The 18,516-nt window shown below is 43.9% G+C and overlaps 1 protein-coding gene across 1 annotated transcript in view; it reads left to right on the top strand.

Annotated features, from left to right (window-relative positions):
• ankrd11 (ankyrin repeat domain 11) overlaps window positions 1-13,720 on the top strand; it is a 174,764-nt gene extending 161,044 nt beyond the window's left edge. The window contains exons 9-14 of the mRNA XM_080730457.1: window positions 86-4,589; window positions 4,734-7,521; window positions 7,752-7,850; window positions 8,820-8,963; window positions 9,081-9,173; window positions 9,294-13,720. Coding sequence (XP_080586583.1) covers window positions 86-4,589; window positions 4,734-7,521; window positions 7,752-7,850; window positions 8,820-8,963; window positions 9,081-9,173; window positions 9,294-9,479 — 7,814 coding nt within the window. The 3' untranslated portion in view covers window positions 9,480-13,720. The remainder of the gene's footprint in view (window positions 1-85; window positions 4,590-4,733; window positions 7,522-7,751; window positions 7,851-8,819; window positions 8,964-9,080; window positions 9,174-9,293) is intronic.
• The last annotated feature ends 4,796 nt before the right edge of the window (window positions 13,721-18,516 follow it).

The following is an 18,516-nucleotide window of genomic DNA, read 5'->3' as shown; positions in this document are numbered from 1 at the left end:
GATATTTTGCACAAGCCTTTATGGAAAGAGGAAAGCAAATTGTCGATTTGAATTGTTTATTGATTGTACTTTGTCTTCTCCTCAGAATCGTCAGAGGAGGAAGACGCCCCATCGTTTGCCCCATCCAGCTCTGTCGATGGCAATAACACAGACTCAGAGTTTGAGAAGGGCCAAAAGCTGAAAGGGAAATCGATGGACCCTCCCAAATCTGCCACCACACCCGTCAAAGACGAATATGAGTTTGATGAGGATGATGAGGAAGAACGCGTCCCGCCTGTGGATGACAAGCACCTCTTAAAGAAGGACTTCCGTAAGGAGCCCACCACGCCCACCACGCCCGTCCCTAAGACGGCCAACAGCCTCGTCGCCATACCCAAGATGGAGGTCAAAACCTATTCCAAAAGCAACTCGCTCACACCAAAGAAAACTGTTCGACGGATTATCTCTGACAGTAACAGTTCTGACGAGGACGACAGGACATTGTGTTTTACGCCAACGCCCGCGCCTCGGCAACAGGCCCAGCCAACTAATACTAAGACCAGGGACTCTACCACACTCAGCTCCAAACAGCAGAAAGATAAAAATAAAGTAAAAAAGAAGCGGAAGAAGGAGACAAAAAATAATGTCAGTAAAGAGGTCCGGGTTGGTAAAGTCAATGACAAGTTCTGCACATCAGACTCTGAATGCGGTGACATGGAGAGTGAGGACTCGAATAAGGGCTTGAATAGTATAAAAGACTCCTCCACTACGAGCCTAAAAGAATCCTCTGGCTTTAACGCATCCTCCTCTTCCTCTCATGGTAACCTGAACTCTCAGAAACAAGCTCCATCACTAGCAGAGCAGCACCCTAAGCAGTGGAGGACAGACGGTTGGAAGACTGTGTCGTCACCTGCGTGGTCAGACGTCAGCTCCCTGTCCGACTCGGTCAGGACACGGCTCTCCAGTGAATCTGACTACTCCTCGGCAGACTCCAGTGTAGAGTCTGTCAAACAGGTGAAGAAGAAGGCACAGGAGAACAAGAAGAAAAACAACAATGTGCACAGCAACACGCTAGACAAGAAGGACTTCTACAAGAACTCCAATGCAGACAGTACAGTCTCGAAAACGGACGTAGATGGTAAAGTATTGAAAAAACATAAGGTGAAGCACAAGCACAAAAACAAAGAGAAGGAAAAGGAGAAAGCCCCCAGTCTGGTGCTCAATCAAGATATGAATGAGAAGTTTGTCAAAAGCTACTCTTTTGATTTTGATGATTCAAGGCAAAAGTCATTAATTGTCGAGAGTGAATCTCCGGCTGAAAGCAAGGTCAAGTTGTCCAAACATGAAAAAGACCATTTGAAAAAGGAGGATCGGATCTCTAAAGCCAAGTCTGAGGACAAGGACTGGTCATCCGGAAAAGATTTACAGAGAACTGTCAAGGAGGAGAAAAATAAGAAGACAAAAGAATCCAACAAGGAGAAGGTCAGCAAAGAGGAGCGGGAGAAGCCTGCGAAAGCTGAAAAAGAGAGAAATGTCAAGGAGAAGGATAAACCTAAGGAGGACAAACAGAAGACTCACAAAGAGGACAAAAAGAAGAAGTCCAAGGAGAAGACCTCGTCAAAGGCAGACAGGAAGGGTGAGCCTAAAGAGGAGAAACATCTAAAGGTGGACAAGGAGAAAAATTCCAAGGAAGAGAAGGAAAAATCTAAAAAGGAGAAGATTCAGAAGGAAGAGTCTGAGTATGAAGGCTATGATGTCAACAACCGCTTCCTAAACCTGGAAGACACCAAGCTCAGTGCCTCAGACGACCACCATGACAGATGGGCCTCAGACATGTCCTCTGATTCCTCCCTCTACGAGGAGGACAGCTGGGATGCTCCTGTAAAGGAGTACAAGGAATACAAAGCAAACAACGCTGTAAAACTTATTGTTGAGACAGTGAAAGAGGAAACTAGAAGGAAGGAAAACAAAGTCAAAGATAAAAAGTCCGATCATGCTGAGAAACGAGCCGAGAAAGAAGTCCCAATCAAGAAGAAAGAGAAAGACTCCTCAGAAAAGGTAAATGAAAAGAAAAAGGACTGGGTGGAGAAACAGAAACTGAACTCCGGCCACTCGGTTGAAAAGGAAAAGAAGCGAAAGGAGTCAACAGAGGCTATCAAGGAGAAGAAAGAGAAGGACTCTGTGGACAACAACCGAGAACGTAAAGACTCTTACGAGTTTACGAAAGAGAGAAAGGATGCAAAAATCAAGCAAGAGTCTGTGAGGGATGACTATGGCAACGATGCTTTCTTCAAAGACATGGAGTCCACTGGCAAAACATCTGATTTCAGAGAGAGAAATCACTCTGGAAAAGAGAAAGAAAAGAAGGGAGACGGAGCCGAGAAGAGAGAGAAGACAAAGCCTGACAAGCACAAAGAGAAGCCTAAAGACAGAGCAACTGATCAGGAGAAAGAGAAGAGTGAGAAAAGCTCTGCAGAGAAGGCTGTCAAGGCAGAGAAAGACACTGACCGGGGCTCCAAAGACAAGAAGGAGGGAGCCAAAGACAAACATAAAGACTCTCACAGCAAAGACAAAGACCGCAAAATGTCTGCAGAGCAGACTAAGGACAAAAAAGAGAAGAGCTCTCAGGATAAGCATGCTGACAGGGAGAAAGACTTCCTGGAGGTAAAGAAAGAGGAGAGGAAACCTGAGAAGGTCCGGGAGAAAACCTGGTACAAGATAGCTGATATTTTCACTGATGAAAGTGATGATGAGGAAGAAGGCTACAATGGGGGTGTGGCTAAGTTAAGCGACTCACTTGGTCTTTCTGACTCTCACAGGAAGGACTCGACACCTGATCAAGATGAGCTAGACCACTTTCCGTCAGAAAAAGTTAGAAAATACTCAGTCGAGACCAAACATGTGACAGAAAAGGCAAAAGAGAAAGAACACAAAGATAAGAAGAAGGAAAAGGCTGGATTTGACACAGGCAAGGAGAGGAAAGGCTCCCTTGAGAAACATAACAAAGACAAGAAAGACTCTGTTGATGCGAAACACAAGGACAGGAAAGACAGAATGTCAGTGGACTCAAACCAAGACAAGAAAAATAAACAGAAGCTGCTGGACAAGAGGGACGTGAGTGAGGAGAAGGCAAAGAGCAAATATAAGGACAAGCAGGACCACTCAAAGGAAAGGAAACCCTCAAAAGGCAGTGGCGAGAATGAGAAGTCCCTCCTGGAAAAACTGGAGGAGGAAGCCATGAATGATTATAAAGATGACTCTAATGATAAGAACAGTGAGATGTCCTCAGACAGCTTCACTGACCGGGGACATGAACCAGTCCTTAGTAGTTACTATGACTCCTCCATCAGCCTCCCAGATGTCCCTGAGGAGAGGAGAGACTCTCTGTCCATTTCTACGCCACAGGATAAGTTCAGAGAGAAAGAGAGACACCGGCATTCCTCTTCCTCCTCCTCTAAGAAAAGCCATGACAAGGAGAAGGAAAAGATCAAGAAGGAGAAAGTGGACAAGCGTGATAAGGCAGAGGAGATTAGAGAGTCCTATGGGCGTAGAGAGAGCCTGCCCCTTGAGAAGGAGCCCATGCCTCTAGAGGCAGACCCTTATACGTTCCCGTATGGGTCAAAGGCCGACGGAGAAGACGAATTTGACAAGACTTTGGAGTTTGAGAAAGAGATGTCCAAAAAGGATAAAGTGAGTAGTGTCATCAGTGACAAGATGAAGGACAAAAAGAAAAAAGAGAAACACAAGGAGAAAATAAAAGAAGAAAAGCATCAAAAGTACACTGATGGCTTCGGGTCATTCAAACACTCCAAGGAGGATGTCAAATCGGGGCTGAAAGAAGGTTCACAGGTCACTGCTCTGAAAGACCGGTCAAAAGAAGAAAGCCCGAAGTTTGACCTGAAAAAGGACAGAAATAGGGATGCAGTAGAAAAGGACAACAGGCTGGACCACACAAAGTCCAAGGTTAAGGAGGAGAATGAAAAACTTACTCAATCTAAAGACCCTGTGCGGAAAGATATCCGCCCACGTGAAAAACTTCTGGTGGATGGTGATCTTAGACTTACCAGTTTTGGTCAGATGTTAAGTAAGAAAGACCAGGAGATCGAGGAGCGCCACAAGAAACATAAAGAAAGGATGAAACAGATGGAAAAGCTGAGGCACAGATCTGGGGACCTAAAACTCAAGGACAAAACCAAGTCCGCAGAGGAGGTGAGGAAAAACCGCAATGAGCTATCAACAAAGAAATCTAACAACCTGGAGTCTGCACTCAAGGAGAAGAAGCTGAAGGATGTCTGTCTCCCATCCCAAATGATGTCTCCTGACAGGAAGTCCCAGCCCATCGACAGCCAGAACTCCAAGGACTGGCTGGCTGGCCATCAAATGAAAGAAAACCTCCCTGCCTCCCCCAGACCAGACCAAAACAGACCAACAGGTGTCCCCACGCCGACGTCTGTCATCTCCTGTCCCAGCTATGAGGAGGTCATGCAGACTCCTCGGACCCCCTCCTGCAGTGCTGAAGATTACCCTGACATCATGTTTGATGTTGACTGCCAGAACTCATCAGCTATGACCATGTCAATGAATGCCTGCTCACCATCCTTCTTTGAAAGGTATTAAAAAATACACAATCATATTACTGTTACAAGCACTCATATAGAATGACAGCTCATGTGCCTAATTGCTACCATTATATATTTGTTTTATTATTATAAACCCTAACAGCCTCCCCTTCTTTCTGTCTGTTTGTTTTCTAGCAGGTACTCTAACTCATCCCATAGTTTCCAGGAGGGCACTTGTCTGACCCCAGCTAAGAACCTCCAGCTTCCCCTTGTCAGCCGCTCTGCGTCATCAGAGGTCCGTCGACCCTTGGAGGATGAGTTCAAGGCTGATAAGTTCCTGCGACAGCAGAGTGCTCAAGGGGGTTCTGAGTTTGACGCAGTGGCCTCTCACCCACCAGAGGAAAAACCTATGGACAGACTGGACTGTATGTCCCCACCCTACTTCTCCCCCATGATGCTGTCGCCACGAATGGAGTCGGCTCACCCAGCCCCAGACGCAGCAGCATCCACCCACTGCCCGGAGAGTGAACACCTCCCCGAAAGTGTATACAACAATTTCTTACTCAAGCCCTCCACACCCATTCACAGGCCGGACCCGCAGGAGCCCTGCTTGGACATTGCTGCCCCGCCAACTCCAGCTCCTGCTGCTCTTCCACCCCTGGACATCGATGACATCTCGGAGCCTCACCACAGCGAGCCCAGCCTCATCCCTTCAGACCCCGTTAGTGGCACTGACTACCTGCCCTCCGTTACCGAAGAACAGGAGGAAGACGAGGAGGAGGAGGAGGAGGAGGAAGAGGAGGAGGAGGAGGAGGAGGAGGAGGAGGAGGAAGAAGAAGAAGAAGAGGAAGATGAAGGTGATGGCGATTTGGAAGAGAGAGTAGATGGAGATCATTGTCCAGCCGAGGAGCCAGAGCAGGCAAGAGAATTGTGCTCCTTCTCGCCTCAGGTTGAAGACCCTCTTAGGAAGAGCTGGCCTGCGGAGTCCCCAGAGCGACAAGCACCAGAGGTCCACCAGCTCACCCCTACACATCCTCCATCCAACCTGGGTGAGAACTCCTGTGACCACAGCATGGGCTGGAACTCTGAGATCCTTCTCAAATCTCCCCACAGGACATATGGGGAGATAGAGGCTGCTGTCTCCAAGATCACCAGCCCTTTCTCCCATTCAGATGGGGAAATGCAGCATATGCCCGGCCACCCCTCTGTGACTCCCCCGTATGCCTCCTACTCCAGGTCGTACCCGGAGGATGTACCCGACACAGACTTTGATGAGCAGAAGGAGGCGGTGGCCGACATCCCCTCTCCAGAGAGGCCTGACGCGGCTCTAGACTGTGAACCTAACTACATGAATACGTCGTCCTCCTCCACTAGGCTGGAGTCCTTCTTTGCAGACTGCAACAAGTCTAGCACTGAGGAGAGCCACCAGATGGACACAGAGCCACCATGTGTGAATTCAGACAGCAGAGCCACTTCCCATGGCTTCAGCACCACTGCTGAGAACCACATGGCTCCCGCTGTGGGCCATGAGCCTGTGGTCCCTTGGGCAGACCCTGTAGACCCTTTCTCTGCAGCTGTGGATGAACTGGATGACTTGGGACCTTTCTCTCTGCCAGAACTCCCCCTCCCAGACAAGGCAGAGGAAGCTGAGGCTCGAGAACCAGAACTAGCAGACCACACCAAAAGCATGCCAGCCCACATTCGACACACCATCACAGACCGTGAAGATCCGGACTTACTGGAGCTGGACTTACCGAGCCTGGCTAAGGCTCCGTGCCCCTCTCTAGGTTCAGAGTTAGGGGAATCAGCGGGGCAGGATTTGGTCGTTCCCTCTCCAACTACAAACTTCCAGCCAGAGTTGGAGCCTGAGCCTCAGAGTGTGCCAGTCAACTGCTCACTGTCCCTTAAACAGCAACAGATTGGCGTGTTGGAGGGCAAAGGGTCGTACGAAGCACCTGATGAGACGCATGGCGACATGCTGTATTCACCGGTGAACTCTGATGCCAGCCAGCTGCATCACAGGCACATTCAGTCCCTTTCTGATTTACAGGTCCCACTGGATCCAGTGGCTGTTGTCAAGCCAGTCCTGAGACAAGAGCAGATGCCTGAGCCTGCAGTGGGACCAGTGTCCTGCAGTCCACTCCCTCAACTCCCAGTGGCAGTCACCATTTCCAGTACAGTGGACCTGTCAGACTCTCAGGAGGCTACGTCCAAGCTAACGGTCACCCTGACCGCCGTCTCCACCACTGAAGTCCCCAAGAAGGTGGAGGAGATCCCTCAGAGGATGACCCGCAATCGTGCCCAGATGCTGGCCAATCAGAGCAAGCACAATCCCCCAGCTCCTGTCACAGCCGCTGTCTCTCCTTCCAGTGTGACGGCCTTGTCTGCTGTTACGACCCCTGTGACAACAAGCCCGACCGTAAGCATTAGCATTACCCCGGCTCCCGTTCACACCCCGACCCCCATCTCAGCCCCTTCCTGCCTGTCCATAGAGAAGGATAAGGAGCCAGTGGTCAGTCTCTCCTTGACCTTACCCAGCTCCACCCCGGCAGTGGCCGCGCCCACTTTGAGCCCTAATCCTACCCCAGTGGTCGTCAGCAAGACCTCAAAAGGTCGTCCACTGCCTGTGGAGGAAGAGGAGTCTCAGACGCAGCACCCGCGGAAGAGGAAGTTTCCTCGTTCGGCCGGGCAGCAGGTCCAGGTGCAGCTGGTCAACACGACCATGCAGCAGACCAGGGAGATGATCCAGCAGACCTTGGCTGTGATCGTCAATGCCATCAAGCTGGACGACATTGAGCCCTACCACAGCGACCGCTCCAACCCTTACTTTGAATACCTGCAGATCAGGAAGAAGATTGAGGAGAAGAGGAAGATCCTGTGTTACATCACTCCCCAGGCACCGCAGTGCTATGCTGAATATGTCACCTACACAGGCTCATACCTGTTGGATGGAAAGCCCCTCAGCAAGCTGCACATCCCTGTGGTGAGTACCAGTCCTGGTTCCCTTTTCTACAAAACACATTAACTTAAAATAGCTGAAATTACACATCATTTTATATTGTTCACACAACTAGATGGCTGACAGTAGAGCACATCAGGAGTGCTTTCTAGACGTACAATTTAGTTTGTTTTTTTTGCAAACTTTCTGTAAATGAACAGTGAGGTGACATAGGTGATATTTGTAAACTTTACCGTATTGTGTTTTGTTCACAGATTGCTCCACCACCATCGTTGTCAGAACCTCTGAAGGAGCTTTTCAGGCAGCAGGAGGCGGTGCGGGGAAAGCTGAGACTACAGCACAGCATTGAGAGGGTAGGTCATACATGTGCTTAGATTTTGCTATTGTTTCCTCAATCCATGGCTCTGCACCCCGCTTTCATCCACATGGGCACACACACACACACACACACACACACACACACACACACACACACACACACACACAACTTGATGAAAGATACAAGAATCAAAGTAATAGAAAAGTTTGTGCATGGAGTGCAATCAGAAATCTCGTATTTCTCTAATGAAGCAACTTAGCCGCAAATTGCAACACTAAATTTGTTTTTAATTTGGTGAATCTAGGGTTGCAATACCTCCCATAGGGATTCAATGCATCAAAACAGTTTTTTTTATCTGATACGTTCTATGGAAAGCTTGCATTATGCTCTTTCTATCTGCAAAGTGTTTGTTTCAGAAAGATCCACCATAGACATGTTATGAGTTACTTTCTGTCAAGAAATCCGAGCAGACATTTTTTTTGTGTTGGACTTTAGAAGTGCTTGTCTTCAATGCCACAACGTCCTATTGCCTCCTGCATTAAGTGACATTTAGAACCAGGTGGTACACGTTGAGTGACTTCCCACGAGCGCTTCCAAACTCCAATACTTAGAAAAAATTATCACCCGAACTGAATTTCTAGACAGAAAGTAGCTCATAACATGTCTATGGTGGATCTTTCTGAAACAAACACTTTGCAGATATAAAGAGCATAATTCAAGCTTTCCATAGAGCCACAATATTGGCGAGTTGTTTAATACAATCAGATAGCAAAAACCTGTTTTGATGCATTGAATCCCTATGGGACGTATTGCAACCCTAGATTCATCAGATTTAAAAAATAATCTAGTGTTGCAATTTGCGGCTAGAAGCAACTCTGATCATTTCTGTACAACTCACACAGTAACTTTGTTGATCGAAAACCATTTCCATTAACTGAACGAGCTCTCTCTCTCCCTCTCTCTTTCTCTCTCTCTTTCTCTTTCTCTCCGTCTCTGTTAACAGGAAAAGCTGATTGTGTCGTGTGAGCAGGAAGTCTTGCGGGTCCACTGCAGAGCGGCCAGGACAATAGCCAATCAGGCGGTACCATTCAGTGCCTGCACCATGTTGCTAGACTCTGAAGTGTACAATATGCCAACAGAGAGCCAGGTGGGACAGGGGTTTGATTTACACTGCTGGATTCCAAAGCAGTCAACAACACATTATGAGTGTTCAGTCTGAAACCATATAATTTATCAGCTATTCTTTGCTATTCTGTGCTCCCAGGGGGACGAGAACAAGTCTGTGAGAGATCGCTTCAATGCTCGGCAGTTCATTTCCTGGATCCAGGATGTGGATGACAAATATGACCGCATGAAGGTACATGTTAGAATATTTAGATTCACTTTGCTATTACACTGCCATTCTCATTAAGAATCAACTGATACCTTTTTATAGTATTTGAATCTTGAAACCACTTTGTTTTTTCTCTTCCCCCAGACATGTCTGTTAATGAGGCAACAGCATGAGGCGGCCGCCCTCAATGCGGTGCAGAGAATGGAGTGGCAGCTCAAGGTGCAGGAGCTGGACCCTGCAGGGCACAAGTCCCTCTGTGTCAATGAGGTGCCCTCCTTCTATGTGCCAATGGTCGACGTCAATGATGACTTTGTCCTGTTGCCGGCATGACACACCCGTTCTTATAGAGAGATAGCGAGCAAACTACTTGTGCATCACTTCTTCTCAAAAAGACTTCGTTGAACAGAACGAATGGAAAGGGCTAGCGAGTTTGAAAGAAGACTTTAGCAAGCAAAAAACTATATATTATATAGAAAAACAAAAGTAAAGACAAAAAAAACTTGCTTACAGTTCCCTTCCGCGAGAAGAGGAAGCATCTTTTTAATCGGGGAAAAAGAAAATACACACAACTTGCACTTTCGTCCTCGGAAGTTTTTATGCTTTTGTTTGATCAGAGTTAGACGAGCAAAAAAACAGCTTTTTTGCTTTGTAGCTCTGAGGGCGGGACACAACTCCCCAGTGCTCAGTTAATGAGAGAGGGGGATAGAGTTCTATTTTCTGCATTTTGTTTTATGGTCCCCGCTTTAACAGACCCACCACAATACGGCACGGTGGGAGCACCAGAGAGGAGCTCTCCCACTGGTGTGGTGCCTGTCCTGGGGGAGGACTGAGGAGAAGCCTCCCCCTGTAGACCCAGAGCTCCTGGCAGGCCTGGAGAACTAGACAGAGCTCAGTCCTGACCCGGAGGACAGGGACGGAACCTAGGTGTATCACGTGGGATTCTGGATGTATCCCTATAACACGGATGGCTGGGACAGATCGACCAAGCTGTTAAGATCCAGCCTCTGATGGTTGGGGGCCGTCTGACCGTAGAAGCAGAGAAAGCCCCCATTCCGTTTACACTGCTCCATACAAAAGTGCTGCAGTGCCCCGGCAGCACACTGGACTACAGCAGAGGGTTTGCAATGTGTGTGTGAGTGTGTGTGTACACCAGGCCCCAGCGCCGCAAGAGGAAAGACTGTTCGTGCAGCCTCTCAGCCCGGCTAGATGGAGGTTATGAGTGGATTTCTGAGGACAGTCCGGAGCGTTCCTCAGCCACCTTCAGCAGTACTCAGTCCTCCAACACACACTCACGAGACGGCCACGGACTGCAAAAACAACACGGGAAACAAAACTCAACGAATGTTGCGCTTCAAAGAGACATTTACGATTACGGTGGTTCAGAGAGAGGAGAGAAATATTCTTCTTTTTTGTCTATTTGACTTTACTTGGGCATTTCATTGTTTCTGAGGAAGTGACTTGAAACACTACAGAGCCAATATTAGTTTAATGGAAAAAAACAAAACAAAAGAAAACTAAAAAAAAAAGAAAAGAAAAAAAGTTGTATTCCGTAAATTATGTACAGTTTTTATATTCGTTAACCAATGTATACTTGCTGCCTTCTAGATAATTTATTTTGCCACACATTACTGCACAGTTGTAAATAACTTATGTACTGTAACATCACTCAGTTAAGTGTAAAGAAAAAATAAATGAAAGAAAAATTATCTTTGTATGTATAGTTCACTTTTGGGCAGCACTTTCCCCCCTCATACCCATGGGCCAAAATGTGTACACGATTCTGTCAGTATTTGAAAGTCTCCAGTGCACAGTTGTATGATCCCATCTCTAGATTCTGTCCAGGGTTGGTCAATGCACTTCACCTGGGCTTGGATCACCACACCACACCCTAGCTAAGTTGATCGAGAACTCTTCTGGATTAAACAGGGCCTCCCAGGGGGGCCAAGCGCCGTATAGTCCGTCAGATGTAGCAGAATGGTTATTATGGATTTATTTAAAGAATAGACAGAGGTTTATTATTCATTGCTTTACTACACAATTATATCTGAAAAAATTCAAACCAAGAAAATGCCTTTTTACAGTGGAAAAAATATATATAAGTTACTCAATGTCAGGCAAAGTCATATTTAAATATATCTGGGTGGGATGAGTGTGAGAGATGTCATTCACAGGCAAAACCAACCATTTTTTTCAAAAAGTAGTTTTTTTATGTAGTTTGGACTGAAATCACTTTTGGTCTTTACAAATGTTTTTGTCTGAAACCAACAGGTCATTCAGTCAGCTCTTCTTTCTGCTAGTCATATTGCTTTAGGCAGGAAATCCATATTCATTCAACTTGCTGGCTATTAGCTGGCTTATGACGTGAATTGGACTGATAACTGAGGGATATCGACTGCAATGGAAAGGCTTCATTCCAGAGTTTTTATAGTGTGTTTGTGTTTTGTACACCAGTTTGTCGGCTCCTTATCCAATACTGGAGAACAGCTGATTGTCTAGGTGCTGTTCTGCCTTTGCTCACTGGATGGCACCAAAGTAATGTCCTTTGTGTCAGAAAATGCCAGAACCCTATTGACTTTGCATAGAACCCATGCCCTTTGAGTTAAATTGATGTTTTCACCCGTTAAAAAAAATCTGAATAGCACATTTTAAAATGATCATAATTTTAGATTTCCGTTGAACCCTCCCAGGATAGTTCCATTTAATTGCAGAAAATAGGCTCATATCCATTTCGCTGCATCAGGCAGATACTTGTCACTTCAGCCTTTCCAAGTTCTACCATGACTTACAGAATCTGTAAGGGGTTTGGCTAGTGTTGTCAGGGATATCGAGACGTTAAAATGTTTAGTTGGAGTTGTTTCCTCATGAAGCTCTGTTGTGTGGTGGCAGTTGCCATAATCATGACCTTGTCACGCGGCAGTTAAGAAACTTTAATATCAGTATGAACCAAAAAAGTGGACACAGACATTAAACAGTAGAGGGGAAAGGATTAGCCTGTGCTAAAGTGTTGGGTAGATGTTTTCCTCCTCTTCTTTTTATCCCATTGAAAGGTTGATTTGTAATGATAAACTTGTATTTTTTTTCTGTATTTTTTAGTGGGCCCTGGTTTTAAATAGCTTTCCTGACCTATCACATAGGCTGCCTGTCTGTGTGTGAGAGCTGCTCATGTATCCTGATGGCAATATTCGCTGAAACTTTGTGAAGTTATTTACACACCGTCAGCATTGCTGTGTATGGTATGTCTAGTTAAGTGCAATGGTCGTTGCTATTCCACTGTGCAGGCAAGTTGGCTAGTAATAGAGTCCTGGATATTTTTTTTGAAAGATACACAAATACAGTTTATTATACAGAGATAGCACATACAAATAGCCAGACGTTTGATTTCAAAGCCCTGTTTATTATTTCTTTTGTTAATTTCTTATTTTAATTTTTAATTTTATTTTTAATTTTTTTGGGGAGAAGGGTGTTTATGTCCACAAAATCCTTGGGTATTTTAGCTCAATGTATGTAGTGTTGAAAGTCATCTTGTTTGTCTTGGGAATTGTTTGTTTTGTCTTTTAAATTGTCTTTTTGTTTATCTTCGTGTATGAAGCATAAACACCAGTGGCATGTCAATCACTTTGCTTATGGAGCAGCAGAATGTATAGCGTTACCATGCCCCGACCGACCGCACCCTCACTATTGTTTACAAGACATCAAGTGTGTTTCAGTTTCATGTGTCACATTTTAACAGTTTGAGCCCTGCCTTGTTTTTAACTTTTTTTCTTTCTTTTTTTTTATCATTTATTTGAAACCAGAAAGGCTTGAAATTGTGATGGCTGACAGACGTCATCACGCTTTTGGCAATTAACATCCATCCATGTTGGCTCTCCAGTGTGCAGTTTGTAAATATTCACTTGACGTAAAAAGTGACCACTGGGTAAATTAAAAGCATATTAGTTTCCTGCCCACCCACCGCACCTCAGTCCTCAGATGCACAGTAAAGCACTTGGCCATGCTCACCCAGATATTGGCCGCAGTCAGCAACATGTTACCTCTACTCTACTCAAATTCACTCAGTTTATTTTAGACTTGTTTGTTTGCTAGCTTTTCTTAGTGGACATGAACATCATTTGACCCCCCCCCCACCCCCCACCCCACACACACACACATATAATATCGAATCACGATTTCAAGCCTTTCCCCCTTAGTTTTCTTTTGTTGTTTTTATTAAACCCGGTCTGTAGCTGTTTCTTTGTTCCCTTTTTAGAATGGAAAATGACTAATAAAAGCATGGAGAACTACTCTTTAAATGGTGAGAAATAACCTATTTATTATCTTTTTTTTTTCTGACACCTGTGGTATGTTTTGAGTTGAAGTTGGTCTCCGCTGTGTAAATTTTCCTCCTGTAATGCGTGAAAGAGACATTGTGTACATAGCTTTGTAAATAAACCTCCCAGGACGTTTTGCACCCTTCTCTTTGTACTAGTCTAAAAACTTGCGTAGAATGTGGGGTTCTAACAGCAACGAGACAAGTGCGCTCGCTGCAGGTGATTATGATGTAACAATGTAACTTTTTTTATTTGTACAATGTAGTTTAATTATGTACATATTGTTGGAGCAGCTATTGGGGGGGTTGGGGGGGTGGGGTATGAGGGGGGGTTGTTGATGCTATCGTCAGTGCTGTAAAAGGATCCAGTACTTTCACCTCTAGCTGTTGTTGATTTCCTGCAAAAATAAATGCGAGAAACTGAAAAATGAGGATGGAGAAGAAAAAAAAGACTAAAACTGAAAAGTTAAAATTCAAAATTGTTATTTTCTACAGTTGCATGTACAGAGAGCGCCAGAACTGCTGTTGTTCCTCAGAGATTATGTTCGTTAATAAAACTTTGAAATATTACCACTGGTTTTTCTTTCTTTCTTTTTTTCCCCCTCATGTTTATAGATTATGATGATTATGATGATGGTGAATCAATCCTGAGATTGATTCCTCAGGATAACATGGGAAATATACCATGCATCACAACATCACAAGGTGTATATACAGCCATCATTCAGACTACAATAACTGGTTGATTAGCTACAGTATCTGCCATATAGCTTCTCTTATTCAGTACCTACAGGGCTGTAACTGATAGCTACGTGGGGGAGTGTTTGAGAAGAGAGTATACAAAATAATTATTTATCACAGCCAAAGCAACTTCTATTGATCAATTTCCACTGTACCAGGCAGAAAATGTGCTGATCATATCAGCACATTTTTAGTTTTTACAAAGCCAGATAACTTCTGTTGTCTCATTCCTTATGTCTATGCTAGGGATGTCGGATATTGACTTTTTACCGATAACCGATAATGTCCAACTCTTAATTTCCGATACCAACTGATACCGATATATGCTAATATAATATCTAGCTATCTAGCAGTGATTCTCAACCATTTGAATTTCAAGGACTCATTAGGCTACTGACCCCCCTTTAATGGCATTTATAGGCTTTCATCGCTGGGACCCCAATTTATATCATATTTAGAGTGTACAAATGGAATGGGTCCATTTGGTTCCATTTGTACACTCTAGAGTTACAGACCCATATCGGTCCATTTGGTTCCTAACTAACATTTAGCTAGGGACCCCCTGGAACGCCCTCAAGGATCCCTGAGAGTCCCCAAACCCCACTTTGAGAAGGGCAATCAGCGCAGCAGGCAGTGAAGGGGAGAGATCGGCGGCATTATGATTTTCATTTTTGAAACTCATTGTAACTCAATCAAATTTTTTGGCACACCCATAACTACCATACAGTAAGAACTACTGTTAGAAATGTATGCTAATATCATCCGATAATATCGGACATCCCTAGTCTAGGCTGTTTGTTTTAGATTACTTTGCCTGCCCTGAGCCTGCTATGATGCAGGTGCCCTCACCCCAAACAGGGTAGAGATGGCACAAGCAGGAAGTGGCTGACATATTGTAATGAAAATCATGCTATTTTTGTTTTTATTTTTGTATGCTTGGCCTTCAGCAAGGCAACTGACTCCAGCATTTCCGTGACTGGAATGTCAAGACTGGAGATGTGCACCGCAGAACGGAAGAGCGTGAAAACAGCATGACTCACAGAAATGGTGCCAGACCTGATTTTTTAAACTGCTCAAAATCTGACCTCATCAACCTACTGGGGGCAGACAGCTGACAGCGCAAAGAGGTCGGGTCAAGAGGCATTAGGTTTTGGAACGGGTTGTGGAGGTTTCAGGAGTTATATACGGAAGAGGTCTAAGGTACAGACAGGAAGAGAATGAGACTGTGTATACCCTGGGTGACTGACCATAGCATCGACCATTCACTTTTTATTTATTTTTTCATTTAGATTTATAGAGAAAATGTGATGTGTTGCTTGAAAGAGCATCTCAGTAATATGATTGAGAAACGTAATTGCATGTGTCAACCAGATCAAGAGGCAGAGGTTCCCCATCACTCTACTTAAGCCCAATTCGGATTAAAAAAGCAGACTACCTCTGTGATTATTACAAATCACCTGAGGTCCCTACATAATACTAATCCCGTCCGAATGGGACATACTTCCCACAGATTCCACACACCCAAAGTGAGTTTTAAAAAATGACCAATGACAAAGAATTCTCATACAAACTGGGAGAAATACAACAATCTGTGCAGCAGATTTGTTAACTGTTGCGATAAAAGAAGGCTAGACTACAAAGCATCTATTCTAGACCTACTGCACATCATAAACAGAGCTGCTACCTTTAAACACGTTTTCTCATGCCAATAAAGTTCCTTTGAATTGTTAAGAAATATAGATATTTTTTTTAATATCAAGAAAATCTAGCCAATCTAATACATTATTTTCCAAGAAATGTCTTAACAAACACATTGTTTGTAAAGTCAAACATTTCAAACAGGTTGAAATTCAACCACCAGGCCAGGGAAGCTGTGACAGCTGCAGAAAGTCAGGATACTTGATTCTGTGTTATGCAGCATCATGTGAGGGGTCAAACTATGGGTTTTTCATGGTTCTGAATCCATTGCAAGCATTTGTTTTAGTCCAGAGTCTAGGCTGCACCTTGTGCAGATAGATAGATAGATGCTTTATTTGTCCTTGCGGAAATTCATTTTGCACCAATGCAACCATCAGGACACAAAATCATAATACATAAACAAATACAAAATAATACATTAGAGGGGAACATAGATAGATAGATAGATACCTTTATTATCCCACGGGGGAAATCAGTTTCCCAGAGGCAGCACAGCATTTTAAGGATACAAGTTACAAAGAAGTAAGAAAAAGGAAAAAAAAGTACAGTTGTGTGGGAAAAAAGCAAGGCAAAATAAAAAGAACAATATAAACAAAGTGTCAAAAAGCTGTCCCAATAAAAGAAGAATATATACATAAAGTGTCCAAGAATAATTCAACGCTCATAAGTGTAATGGAAATACAATTTATATTCCCTTTCTGGCTATTGATCTATCGATTATTGAGTTATCGATTATTGATAAAGATTATATATTTAATATTCATCTTACTTCGGTTATATTAATATGACTGTATGCTGATGTTATGAATGTAATATGTAAGCAAGGGAAGTAAATGAGTATGATAATATGTCTTATGAGTTTAGGCCTCAGTGTACTGTGTACACGTAGTTATGCAGCAGCAGGCTCATACAGTAAGGTCAAGTTCACTAGCTATTCCCCTGTAGGCAAGCGGCAGACCCAGACAGCAAGACGACAAGTTAAGGTGTTATGAACGCGAGGAGAATGTTTCTTATATCAGGCGTCAGTATTCTGGCTAGGGCAGTGACTATGGCCTCGGCTTATAGCAGGGGCCTTCCATTCTCAGTCGATAAGAATGGAACACATGTTCATGCAGTAGTTGGTCAGGGTAGTGTCGCCGCTCTCAGTTGCTGAGCGTTGAGCAGCACATTTCATGTTGAGAGAACACATCATTTGGTCAGACAGAAGGAATGTCAGTCCTCAGAATTATCTTAACAATGTGTATGTATCCTTGCAGAATCTGTATTTAAGCTGCCTCAACATCCAGATCGGGGTCAGACTTCCGTTGCCTTTCGAGACAACTGGACCCTGTCCACCTTTCCTTCTTTCATCTCTTTTCCCTTTCTCCTCTCTCCTTTCTATCCTTTACTCTTCTCATTATTATATTACATAGGAATCATTGTCATATTATTGTCATCTGTTGTATTGAATAAATATGCTAAAGACATATCGCTGTCTAACTCTTCATTCTCTCACCGAGGAAATGTTCAATTTCCACAACAATAAGTGTCACATCACACACAAATAGCACTACTCAAAGCACAACTTAACACTGCAGTGCCAAACAAAAGTGTACATAACAGTCAATGCTAAGACAGTGCAAGTATATCACCGCCTTGTCAACACAGCAATAGTAATCAATTATTTTTTCTTTAAGATTTTTCTTTTTTTTTGGGGGGGGGGGGGGGGCTTTTTATGCCTTTATTTGATAGGATAGTAGACTGACAGGAAATGGGGGGAGAGATGGGGAATGACATGTGGCAAAGGTCGTCCGGATCGGGAACCGAACCGGCGACACCAGCAGGCATCATAGCCTAAGAATTCTCATACAAACTGGGAGAAATACAACAATCTGTGCAGCAGATTTGTTAACTGTTGCGATAAAAGAAGGCTAGACTACAAAGCATCTATTCTAGACCTACTGCACATCATAAACAGAGCTGCTACCTTTAAACACGTTTTCTCATGCCAATAAAGTTCCTTTGAATTGTTAAGAAATATAGATATTTTTTTTAATATCAAGAAAATCTAGCCAATCTAATACATTATTTTCCAAGAAATGTCTTAACAAACACATTGTTTGTAAAGTCAAACATTTCAAACAGGTTGAAATTCAACCACCAGGCCAGGGAAGCTGTGACAGCTGCAGAAAGTCAGGATACTTGATTCTGTGTTATGCAGCATCATGTGAGGGGTCAAACTGGGTTTTTCATGGTTCTGAATCCATTGCAAGCATTTGTTTTAGTCCAGAGTCTAGGCTGCACCTTGTGCAGATAGATAGATAGATGCTTTATTTGTCCTTGCGGAAATTCATTTTGCACCAATGCAACCATCAGGACACAAAATCATAATACATAAACAAATACAAAATAATACATTAGAGGGGAACATAGATAGATAGATAGATACCTTTATTATCCCACGGGGGAAATCAGTTTCCCAGAGGCAGCACAGCATTTTAAGGATACAAGTTACAAAGAAGTAAGAAAAAGGAAAAAAAAGTACAGTTGTGTGGGAAAAAAGCAAGGCAAAATAAAAAGAACAATATAAACAAAGTGTCAAAAAGCTGTCCCAATAAAAGAAGAATATATACATAAAGTGTC

The sequence above is a fragment of the Nannobrachium achirus genome (genome assembly GCF_963921795.1).
Source record: "Nannobrachium achirus genome assembly, chromosome: 7".
Taxonomy (NCBI): Eukaryota; Metazoa; Chordata; class Actinopteri; order Myctophiformes; family Myctophidae; genus Nannobrachium; species Nannobrachium achirus.
Note: the sequence above shows the minus strand (reverse complement) of the source record. Positions and strands in the feature narration are given on the sequence as shown.